The sequence below is a fragment of the Onychomys torridus genome, chromosome 2 (assembly GCF_903995425.1).
Source record: "Onychomys torridus chromosome 2, mOncTor1.1, whole genome shotgun sequence".
NCBI classification, from domain to species: domain Eukaryota; kingdom Metazoa; phylum Chordata; class Mammalia; order Rodentia; family Cricetidae; genus Onychomys; species Onychomys torridus.
Genome location: NC_050444.1, coordinates 154,855,899 through 154,867,997, shown reverse-complemented (window position 1 = coordinate 154,867,997; position 12,099 = coordinate 154,855,899). Strand labels below are relative to the sequence as shown.

Sequence of the window (12,099 nt, the reverse complement as noted above, 5' to 3'; positions counted from 1 at the left end):
ACATCCTGACCCTTTCTGTTGGGTGTGTGCCAAGGAGGGCAGCAGACACTGACTCATGGGGAGGCGCAGCCCAGCAGATGCAATCAGCTGTTCTCTGAGCAGTCCTTCTGATTCACACCCTCTCACAGGCCACTTAGGAATAGCCACACTGCCTCCCAGGCCTCAGGACAGTCCGGAGCCCCTGCACTTCCCTGTGGACCCAGCAGGGGGAGCCACGAAGTCTAAGGTTAAAAACTGAGTTCCCTGCCCATAGAAGGTGCAAGTGAGGAAAGAGAGACAGAGAGACAGAGAGACACAGAGACACAGAGACACAGAGAGAGGATAAGAGAGAAGACGAGGGGAAGACGGTGTGAGGAAGAGAGGGAAGGCAGGAGAAATTAACAGAACACAGTGCTCAGGGTCCTGTGCTGCCGGATGCTCTAGAGCGGATGTTCTCAACTGTCCTAAGGCTGCTGCAGCCCCTTAACACAGTTCCTCATGCTGTGGTGACCCACCCCAGCCATAACATTATTTTACGGCTACTCCATAACTGTAATTTTGCTACTGTTATGAGTTGTGATGTAAGTATCTGATCTGCAGCCCGAGGGGTCGTGACCCACAGTTTGAGAACCACTATACTGGAGCTTCTACAGCCTGAAGCTGGATTCACTGGTTCTTAGAGAGGCCGCAGGTACTGGAAATGAGCTCGGGTTTGTTATTGTTTTCTGTTCTTTCCTTTATTTGCTTGTTTGTTTTTTGAGACAGGGTTTCTCTGTGTAGCTTTGCACACCAGAAGAGGGCACCAGATCTCATTATAGATGGTTGTGAGCCACCATGTGGGTGCTGGGAATTGAACTCAGGACCTCTGGAAGAGCAGCCAGTGCTCTTAACCTCTGAGCCATCTCTGCAGCCCTTTATTTTGGTTTTTCAAGACATAGTTTCTTTGTTTAACAGCACTGGCTATTCTTGGAATTCACTTTTTAGACCAGGCTGGCCTCAAACTCACAGAGATCCACCTGGCTCTTCTCTTGGGTGCTGGGATTACATGCTTGTGCCACCATGCCTGGTCAAAGTGGACAGCAGTTTTTATGTCCCTTACTCCCTTTGTTTGGGTGCAGACAGAGATGGACTCCGGGGCCTCCCGCTCTAATTTTAGTAAGGATCTTTCCCAACAGCCTTACTTCAGGACAAAGCCTTCCGAACAATGGGCTGAGTTTGGTGGCCAGGGAAAGGGCCAGGGCAGCAGGTCCTTAGGCAAAGGCAGGAATGAACACTGACTGGTAGGGAGTGAGTACCAGCAACCTTCGAAGCCAGCGCCTGAGGGCCAAGGCCTGGAGACCCGCTGGACAGACAGTGCTAGAGCCAGACCTCTGCCCACACCTGCCCTCCCCATGTCCTGTCCTGCAGACAGCCTGTGTGCCTCCTTCTGTAGCAAGCAGAGGCAGGGCCCTGGGTCCACAGCCAAAGCTGGTTGCCAGGTCAGGGCCTCCTGGGCAGAGGCAGGGATCTCAGAGGGAGGTGCACCCTGTAATTTTGCCTGGAGTGGGGAGGTAGAGAGTGGGGCATGGGCCCCTTGCAGATGGAGATCTTCTGCAACATTGGTTGCTGCCTGGCTGCATGTGCCAGATCAGCCCAGGCTCCCAGTGTGTAGCTTGGACTCTCAGCCAGCTCAGTTCAGGTGTGCCAGGCAACCCCTCTTTTTTTTTTTTTTTTTTTTTGTCTGGAGACAGGGTTTCTCTATGTAACAGCTTAGTAGCCTTTGCTGTCTTGGAACTTGCTTTGGAGACCAGGCTGGCCTTGAACTCAGAGATCCACCTGCTCCATCTCTCCAATGCTAGGTTTAGAGGCGTGCGCCACCACCGCCCCGCAGCCTTCTTTGTTTTTGAAGACAGGATCTCACTGTATGGCTCTGGCTGGCACGGTACTCACTCTGTAGACCAGGCTGGCCTTGAACTCACAGAGCACTGCCTGCCTGTGCTCGCTTCTGAGTGCTGGGGTTATTCACGATGCGCCCTGTGCAGCTTCTCCCTCTACTCTGTGAGAGGTGACGGCCTTAGCTGCTCCGGTACAGTGAGACTCAGCACTGGAGGGTGTCAGAGGCCTGGTCCACACTTCACGAGGGTCTCCCACTCTTGGCCTGAGTGTCTGGAGTCCTCAGGGGCTGGAGGGAAGGAAGCCCTTTGCTTTGGCCACAAGCTCTAACAACAAAACCTCATTGTCTGTAGTCTTCCAGAGCCTGTCGCTCACACCAGCTTTATCTGTCTGGGCTCTGTTGTCATGTCTGTGTACAGATGAAGCAGAAAGCCTTAAAGGGGCTTGATGCCTTCCTAGATTCATAGTATGTGGATATGAAATGTATGAATTTGGACCAGCAAGTTGGCTCAGCAGATAAAGGTGCTTGCCACCATGCCCAATGACCTGAGTTCAATCCTCCTGGAACCCACAGGCAGGAGAGAACTTGCTCCTTGCAATTGTCCACTGACCCTCCCCCCCCCAAATATAATAAATATGTGTAACATATAGATGAATTTCCTCTCTGTGTGAGGTCCAGAGGCAGTAGTGCTTCAGCAGCAATGAACACGCTTTCCAAATTTACTGTCCAAACTTCGAAAAGAGCCACGCTCCTTGACCGAGTCTCCACCTGGGCAGGACTTGAGCCTGGAGCATCCTGTAGTGTGAGCCCTGAAGGAATCCTGCACATACGGGACAGGATGAACCCCAGAGAGCTCGTGGTTAGGGTCTCGCATACAGCCCATGGCTGGCCCTGAATCAGAATGTGGTCAAAAGCGACCTTGAATTCCTTGTGCCCTCCCTCTCCTCTGAGTGTTGGCGTTGCCATCCCACCGGCTCTTAGCAGTAGAGGAATCCAGCTCAGGGCCACGTCAGGGCTGTCGGGCACTCAACTGACTAAGGTATGTCTCTTCCCAGCTCCAACCCCACCTTGTTTTCAGACAGAAGGGTTTGACTATGTAGCTCAGGCTGGCCTCCTCGATGCCATCCTCCCGATTGAGTCTCTCACCCTTCCAAGGGAATGCTGGGATTACAGGTGTGCATCACCACACCCAGCCAGCTAGAACAAGGAGAATGAAAGTAAGCACTGGGATAGTGGATCACAATCCAAAGAACGAGGAGTCCACGCTGACAGACAGGACAGACTGACAGACTGAACTGAAGGGGTGGACCTGCGTGGTGGAAGAACACCATGGTGACACATGGAGACGACACCTGATGGGGGGCGGGGCTTTGGGTCTAGGACAGTGCTAGAGGTTTTGGCTGTCTTGTGTGGGGCTCTGGGGTCCACCTCCAGCCCTAGAAAGAAAGGGAGAGAGGGAGCATCTCCCCAAATGGTTTTTGAATGTGGGGTATGAGGGCCTATGTCTGTTATCCGAGTACTCAGGAAGTGGAGGCAGGAGGATTCGGCTACATTGAGACACTCTCTAAAACTTTTTTTTTTTTTTTTTTAAATTAACATCATCTGGACTTGGAGGCTCATCTCTGTCATGACAGCACTTGGGGAGGGAAGAAGAGGTCTGAGGATTGCCTTGAGTTTGAGGCTAGCCTAGGCTACCATGCTAAAAAAGAGGAGGTTGGGAGGGAAAAAAAAAACCAAAAAACAAAACCAGCCCCAGTGGTGAGCCATGTGGCCGTCACGTGCCTCCTGACTGCATGAGCCGAGGACTCTGTTTACCTCTGTGGTGTTCTTGCCCAAAGCCGCAGTAACTCCTGCTTCGTCATGAGAAAAACATCAGATACACCCAAATTGCAGGATCGTCTACAAAATACCAACTAGAGTGCCTCAAAATTGCCCAGGTCAGGAAAAACAAGGGAAAACTGAGAAGCCGAGTCTGATAGACCAGGAAGTGAGAGAGTGGACAGGAGACGGCACATGTGGCAAACGTGAAACCCAGGCTGGCGGTGCCAGGCAACTCAGTCATGTGGGCACAGAGGGAGAGGAGGGAAGCCTGCTTGGGCTTCAGGGAGGCTCCAGAAAGACAAAACCAGCTCTGGGGCCAAGGACGCAGCTCAGTTGGGAGGGTTTGCCTCTTACATAAAGCTGTGTCCACCCCCAGCACCATAGGAACCTGATGTGGTAGCACATGTTTGTAATGCCAGCACTGGGAGGTGGATGCAGGACATTTAGGATTTCAAGCTCATCCTGGCCTGTGTAGGGAGGCTGAGCTGGAGTTTGCCAATAAATAAATACAACTTTTAAAAAATCAATAAAACAAAACTGAGCAAGGAACATTAGGGAGGTGTAGGCAAGAGGAAGTGGGACTCCTGTTCAGGGTCATTCTCAGTTACATTGTGAGTTTGAACCAGCCTGGACTACAGAGCTCTGTCTAAAAACACTAATAAAACCAAAGAGAGACTGGGCTTTGGGCTCAGAGGTGGAGTGTATCCTTTGGGAACAGGACAAGCAGGAGAAGGAGGAAGAAAGACACTATCCCACATCATCCTAAAGCCCTGTTCAGCATTCCTCCTGGCCACTAACCTCTTCTGTTCCTCCCCCCTCCCCTTTTTTTGAGGAACAGAATGTCACCATGTAGCTCTGGCTGTCCTGGAACTCACAGAAATCCACCTGCCACTGTCTCTCTAGTGCTGGGATTACAGGTGTGAGCACCATGCCCAGGTCCCCTCTCTTTCTAACCCCAACTGTTCACAGCTAATTCCCCCAGGCATTCCCCAAGGCATTCCCCTCTCTGGGTCAACAGCGTTGCCCCAGCAGCCGGTTATATGCAGAGACCCATGGGACTCGAGGCTAGAGCCTGCACAGTGTGGCTCTCAGGACTGTGCACGTGGGCTGCTACTGTTTGCATCTGAATGTTCCCAGAGACCAAGGTACTGAAGGGTCACAGCCTGAGGCCGTGTTAGAGGTGGTGGACAGTGACAAGTCTGCCTGGGAGGTATTAGGTCATTGGGGGCATGCCCTTAGAGGGCATATAAAGACCTCACCCCTCCCTCTGTCTGCCAGGCATGCTCATCATGAACTACTGGGCTGCAACAAGCACCACAGTCACCAGGCCAGGTGACTGTGGACTGAAACCTCTGGGGACTCAAACTTTTCTTCATAAATTATCTCAGGCATCTTTTTGCAGTGACAGAAAGCTACCACACTTAGGGCCTATCAGCCTATCAGAAACCACGGGATCCAAGCTGGTCCAATCACAGAGACTCCTAGGACTCCACCTGGAAATCCGGCCAGTTCTCTTCCACGCGGGGCCTGGAGAAGCCTGTGGAGGAGGCTAATAGTAAGAGCAAGAACGGGGAGACAGGAAGAGCTGGGTCTTCAGCCATGAGCCACTTGATCCAGCCTTGCCTGAAGCTCAGTTCTCTCCTCAATTTTGTTCAGATCTGTGATGGGCTGGAAAATATCTGCAATGTATGCTTATGTTCATATTGCAGGGACTTATGAATGTTACATCTTTTTGTTTTTGTGAGTTGGTTTTTTTCCTGGGTTTCTCTGTGTATCCCTGGCTATCCTGGAACTCACTCTGTAGACCAGGCTCAAACTCAGAGTTCTGCCTCCTCTGCTTCCCCAGTGCTGGGATTAAAGAAGTGTACCATCACCTCCTGGCAAATGTTACATACTTTAAAGTGTATGTCGGGGGGGCTGGAGAGATGGCTCCAGGGTTAAGAGCACTGGCTAGGACCTGGGTTTGGTCCCCAGCTCTCACACGGTGGCTCACAACCATCTGTAACTACAGTTTCAAGGGACCTGTTGCCCTCTTCTGGCCTTTCCAGGTACTGCATGCACATGGTGCACATACCTATATACAGGCAAAATATCTATACACATAAAATAAAATAAACCACACACCTTTAATCCCAGTACTGGGGAGGCACAGGCAGGTGGATCTCTGAGTTCAAGGCCAGCCTGGTCTACAGAGTGAAGACAGCCAGAGCTACACAGAGAAACCCTGTCTCAAAAAAACCAAATAGGGCTGGAGAGATGGCTCAGTGGTTAAGAGCACTGACTGCTCTTCCAGAGGTCCTGAGTTCAATTCCCAGCAACCACATGGTGACTCACAACCACTTGCAGTGAGATCTGGTGCCCTCTTCTGGCCTGCAGGGACACATGCAGACAGAATACTGTATACATAATAAATAAATAAATCTTTAAAAACAAACAAATAAATCTCTAAAATATTGTTTTTAAGCAGAAAAACATGGGAGAAGTGTGTCCATAGATGTTTTGTCAATGGAGAGATGGTCTAGGTGGAGTCCAAATGAAGCCATAGGTTCACAGCAGGAGGCAGACAGAGGGCATGCAATGAAACTGGACTATCGTTACAAGTGCCGTTCACTGGCAGCTACCCAGCACACAGAGGCAGAGAGCAATTCCCTCCTGAGACCCTGATGGGCCCGCCCAGCACAACTCCACTTGGAGCTCAGCCCAGGAGGCTGCTTTTAGAGCCTGAGCTGCAGTGGAGTAGTTTCAACCCCCATACCCACCCCCCCACCCCATCTCCCACCCCCTGTGGGTGGTGCTTTCTTAGCATAAGCCGCAAGAATCAACTACAAAAACTCATGGAGTCACTTTATTACTCAAGCCTGCTTGGATCTGACACTTTGCTACTTGGAGGGCAAAGTAGCAATTTGACACACAGCCCCTCGGCCCTCAGGGCACCTAGAGACACTCCAGATGGGGTAGGGCTCTCCAGGCAGAGAAGCCCATGCAAAGGCCCTCAGGTCAGACTGCAAGCAGAGGCAGCCCGGGTGTATTTACAGAAAAGTTACCACCCAGCGCCTGCAGAGAAGCCCCCAGACACACAGAAGCCTACAGCACAGGACCCAGCTGGGCCCCAGGCGAGCATCAGGCAGGTGGGTCTCCCAGCCTGCTACTGGCATTGGTGACCCTCTTGTTCTCTCGGAGGTTTCGAAGTCGAGCACTAAGGCTGCTGATCTCCTCCACGTGGGCCTGTGGCACCCACCCCTTCTCACCATCAGCCAGCCGCACGCCCTCCAGCCAGCCTAGGAACACAGCAGTCAGGATCAGTGGCATGGGAGGAGTGCTGGGGAGGCCCTCGAAGGGACTGGGCCTGGTGCCAGCCTGGAGCTGGGTGACATTGCCGTAGCATCACCAGCTCCCAGGAAGGACCCCCATCTCTCTGAGAAGGTTGTTTCCCACTCCCTCCCATCACTCTTCATTCTCCAGCGGGAAGTTCCTCCTCTGGTCTAACCAGGTTCCCAAATGCTGCTGTGGTTGATTACCACTTGCATAACCTTCCCTTGTGACAGGCTGGTCACCCCTCAAGAGGGCTGTCAGGAAAGCCTGGATCTCACCATCACTGGTCCAGGTCTTCACTGCCAGGATATCTGTCTTCTCCAAGGTCAACTCATCTGGCTGCAGGGCCTTGTAGGTCCTCACACACTGGACCTGGGGGCGGTCTGAGAGCCAAGAGAGGGTCCAGGAGCCCCCAGGTCAGAGGTGGGAGGCAGTAGGAAGGAGAAAATGAGGTAGGGGAGGAGGCCACATTTGCTCCTCTGCCCATCCTGGGCATGAGTCTCGCTAACCTGAGGCTCTTGGTGAAGGGTGCTGACCTCTCCAGCTCACTGCAACACCTGTGTTGACTTCTAGACTCCCACACAAACCCCAGGTGCCCACCACATGCCCCTTGACAGGCCTCTGAGTGTCTAACTTCAAACCTAAAGACCTCTCAAGATTCACCTGCTTCACGTGCTGACACTGCCCCCTCTGGCTCACCTCCTCTCCCAGCTCTCTTCCCTCTCGGGCTCACACAGTTCCAGCCACACAGGCTCCTGTGGTCCCTAAGCAACTGATGCCTCAGAGCCATCTGCCAGGAGGCGCTCTCTCCACCCTTCGGTCTGGAGTAGGGGGCTTGTCCTCAGCCTCAGTGGGACTCCGAGCCCAAGCCAGAGAATCTGTCCCATACCAGTTCTTTATGGCAGGAGCATTGCAACCAAGTTTGGGCTGGATGTGGCAGCTTATCCTTCCAATACCAGTACACAGGGAAACTGAGGCAGGAGGTTTGCTACAAATTCAAGGCCAGCCTGGGCTACACAGCAAGACTGTCTCAAAAAGGGAAGAAGGAAGGAAGGGAGGGAGGGGGACCAGACCTGGCCCCATTCCTAGCTCTACCAGCTACTGGCTGTGTGACCTTGGGCAAATAACTTTTCTGAACCTCAGTTTTCAGAGGTGTGAAAAATGAAGACAGTGAATCCAGCTAACAGGATCACTATGAAGATTAAATATACAGAGTTCAGACCACAGCCTGACCCACAGCCTGTACTTGCTGGGAGTGTGCGTTCCTCCCCATCCCAGACCGATAACCCAATCCCTTTACTCAAATACCTTCCGTGACTGCCTACTGCCCACTGCCAAGATCCTCTCCAACTAGACACAGCCTGGCTTGCCAGCCTCATGTCACACCCAAGGGAGCTACCTCCACCCAGCTGAGCGCCCCTTCCCCTGCTACCTACCACTCTAACACCACCCCACACTCTGTACACACCAGATTGCCCGTCTGCTTTGCAACTGACACAGACAGACAGACAGACAGAGCTGTGGTCTAGCCGGGAGGACCTGGGTGAGGCACTTGGCCTCTCTGAATCTCTCTTTCATCGTCTGCAAGATGAGTAGCCTGTTTATGTGGGGTGGTCCTGTGCACCCTACCCAGCCCCTAGTGGTCCTCAGAGCCACCCCAGAGGGTTCTGGGTCCTACCTTCTCCATCACAGGTGACTTCCTTGTCTTCCTGGGGGCTGGATGGGCGCAAGGCTGAGATCCATCGTTGTTTCTCACTTCTATGGAGAGGGCAGCATGGTCATAACAGGCAAGGTACAAGAGCAGGGTTGGGAACCGGGCTGGGAGAATTAGGGTTAGGGCTAGACATCCTTGGCTACATGCAAGGCTCCAGGCCTGTGCCCCCACCCCCACTGCTTATGTGTGTCACCTCCCTGATAGAGGGGCACAGTGGCTGGTGCCACCTGCCAGAATCCAGGCACTGCTCTGGCCATCCAGCCTCGCTCTCTACCCCAGGGGTTCAGCAGGACCCTTGCTCCTGGTTTGGAGTGCTTACTCAGTACGTGCTCTCAGCAGCAGCTGGTGCCTGGCATGCTGCCCATGCAGCAGCCGGAGCAGGAACACGTGACCCGGAATGCCCTGCAGCTTCAGGCTCAGGTCTCGAACCTGCAGCTCAGCCATATTGGCATGGACGAAAACAGCAAACTTCCCGAGCCTGGAGGACAGACAACACAGGACAAGGAGGGTCAATAGAGCCTGGGTCCCTCCCCTCGGGGCCACCCCAGGACCAGGTAGGGGAGCTGATGGAAGGAGGAGGAAGGACCGTTTGCTCTTCCAGGCCTGGCTTCCCATCAGGACTTCCAAGCAGAGGTGCTAAGAGGACTGCTGTGAGTTCAACTGCCTGGCTTTCTGCTGGCAGAAGATTACAGATGCCAGGCCCCTCGCCAGGTACCCTCTCCGTTTCTTTCTGCACCCTTCCCTGGCTCCAACTGGACTCCCAGGTGACTTGCACCAAGAGAGCAGAGGCTGCTTCTCCGCCCTGAAGTCAGAACCAGGTTCTGCTGGGCCTGCAGGGGAAGAGGCTGGGAGGCGGGGTGGGGCCCTGGGCTTGTTACCCTAGCACAGAAAGAGCCCCCCTCCCCGGCCCCCCACTCTCCTCCGGCAACACCACACTGTGCAGGAGGCCTCACCATCGTGTGTGTCCACCTCTCCCCATACATACACTAGAGGGAGCAGGTCCTTCCTCTGCCTTCCTGTTCCCGCATCTGCCCATCCTGAAGCACTGGCCACCTCTTGGCCATCTACACTCACCTGGATAAGAGCCCCTGGTCCCTCCCGCCACTTCACCCTTCAAACTGGCCAGGAGCAGGGTGCGGCTCCTCTACACACCCCCATCCCTCCCCTCAGAACAATTCCAGCCTATACTATGACTTCAACATCTCCACTCCCTTTTCTTGCCCATCTCTTTGATTTGCTTGTTTATTTAGTTTATTTAGAGACAGGATCACTATGGAGCCCTTGTTGTCTGGAACTTGCTATATACAGGCTGCCCTCCATCTCTGTCTCTGCTTCCTGAGTGCCAGTACTAAAGACACGTGCCACCACCGTTATCAGCTTAGATGCAAGACTGTAAAACATCAGTAGTGAATCAGGGTTCTCCCATTGTGCTGTAAGCCTGTATTTAAGATCTCCTCCCTCCTTCAATAAACGGCATTCGGCATTAAAAAAAAAAAAAAAAAGACATGTGCCACCATCCGGGCATTCTGCCCTTTCTCCTCCAGTCCACAGCCTGGTTTCACCATTCCCCAGACATACTCTGTTCCGCCACACCTTTTCTGTCTTTTCCAAATCACTTCTCAACACAAAACTCTTGCTCATTCTTCAAAAACCCAGCTCAAGGGCTGGAGAGATGCTCAGTGGTTAAGAGCACCTGTTGCTCTTCCAGAGGAGATGGGTTTAGAGCTCAACATCCGCATGGCAACTCACAAATGTCTGTAACTCTAGTTCTAGGGCATCTGATGGACCCTTTGGACCCTTTGAACCTTGCATGCTATACATGGCAGTGCACAGACATACATGTAGGCAAAATACCCATACACATAAAATAAATGGAGCCTTTCCTGGAACTCACTCTGTAGGCCAGGCTGGCCTCGAACTCACAGAGATCCTCCTGGCTCTGCCTCCCGAGTTCTGGGATTAAAGGTGTGCGCCACCGCTGCCCGCATTTTATTTTATTTCATGTGCATTGGTGTTTGGCCTTCATGTATGTCTGTGTGAAGGTGCCAGCTCCTCAGGAACTGGAGTTACAGATAGTTGTGAACTGCCATGTGGGTGCTGGGATATGAACCCAGGTCCTCTGGAAGAGCAGTCAGTGCTCTTAAACACTGAGCCATCTCTCCAGCCCCCAAATACATCTTAATTTAAAAAAAAAAAATCCCAGCACTTGGGAGGCAGAGGCAGGTGGATCTCTGAGCTCAAGGCCAGCCTGGTCTCCAGAGTGAACGGCAGGACAGCCAGGGCTACACAGAGAAATCCTGTCTTGAAAACAAAACAAAAAGAGAAACAAAAAACCCAACCAAATCAGTGCCAATGTCTCTTCCTCCGGCAACTTCCCCACTCTGCTTGAGCACATCTATGCATTAAAACCGGGGAGTGGGGTATGGGGGAGTGGGGCAGGGTGGGGGGATGATCGGGCGGGGCTAGAAGGATGGCTCAGTGGTTAAGAGATCCAGCTCCAGGGTAATCCTCAGGACAAGCCTCTGAGGGCACCTGCACATATCCACACACAGACCTGTAATGAAAAAAAACAACCAAAAACAACCAAACAGTATCCCATGCTTGTAATCCCAACACTCAGGAGGCAGAGGCAGGCAGATCTGTGTGAGTTTGAGACCACCTGGACTATGTAGGGGTTTCAGGTCAGTGTGGAATAGAGAATGAGACCTTGTCTTATATACAACAAACAAGCAAATAACCCAGGCAGGGCTTGCTGATACACATCTTTAATCTTAGTGCTTGGGAGGCAGAGGTAGACAGATCTCTGTGATCCTAGGCAGGCCTGCTCTACATAGTGAGTTCCAGGCCAGCCAAGAGTGACTGAGTGAAACCCTATCTCAAAATTAACATGTTCAGTAACAACAAACAAAAACAAAAAAAACCCAGTGACACCGTTATGAAGATGTATGTCCACTGGCCTTGGGTTCCTGTGGACAGAGAGCAAATCTCATTCACGTTTACATCCTCTTCATGCAACATACAGTAAGCGCAGCCCGTCAGTGACTGAACCAAGCAGGAAGGAACTTTTCTCTTAGCTTAAGATACCTTGGGCTGGCAAGATGGCTTAGTGGGTAAGGCCGCTTGCTATCAACGCTGGTGACCCCGAGTTTGATTCCCCAAGACTCACACGACAGAAGAAGAGAATGACTCCTAGTTGTCTTCTGACCGCCATGTATGTGCACCATAGTGTCACACATGCACACACATGTGCACCATAGTGTCACACATGCACACACATGTGCACCATAGTGTCACACATGCACACACAATGTGCACCATAGTGTCACACATGCACACACATGTGCACCATAGTGTCACACATGCACACACAATGTGCACCATAGTGTCACACATGCACACA

The 12,099-nt window shown here is 52.4% G+C and overlaps 1 protein-coding gene across 4 annotated transcripts in view; it reads right to left on the bottom strand.

Moving 5' to 3' along the window:
• Window positions 1-6,505: 6,505 nt before the first annotated feature.
• Window positions 6,506-12,099, bottom strand: part of Arhgef19 (Rho guanine nucleotide exchange factor 19) — a 28,391-nt gene continuing 22,797 nt past the window's right edge. For all 4 annotated transcript variants that reach the window (XM_036178866.1, XM_036178865.1, XM_036178863.1 and 1 more), the window contains exons 13-16: window positions 9,019-9,177; window positions 8,664-8,743; window positions 7,264-7,368; window positions 6,506-6,951 (exon numbers count right to left, since the gene is read on the bottom strand). In XM_036178866.1, the coding sequence (XP_036034759.1) occupies window positions 6,794-6,951; window positions 7,264-7,368; window positions 8,664-8,743; window positions 9,019-9,177 (502 nt within the window). In that variant the 3' untranslated portion in view covers window positions 6,506-6,793. The remainder of the gene's footprint in view (window positions 6,952-7,263; window positions 7,369-8,663; window positions 8,744-9,018; window positions 9,178-12,099) is intronic.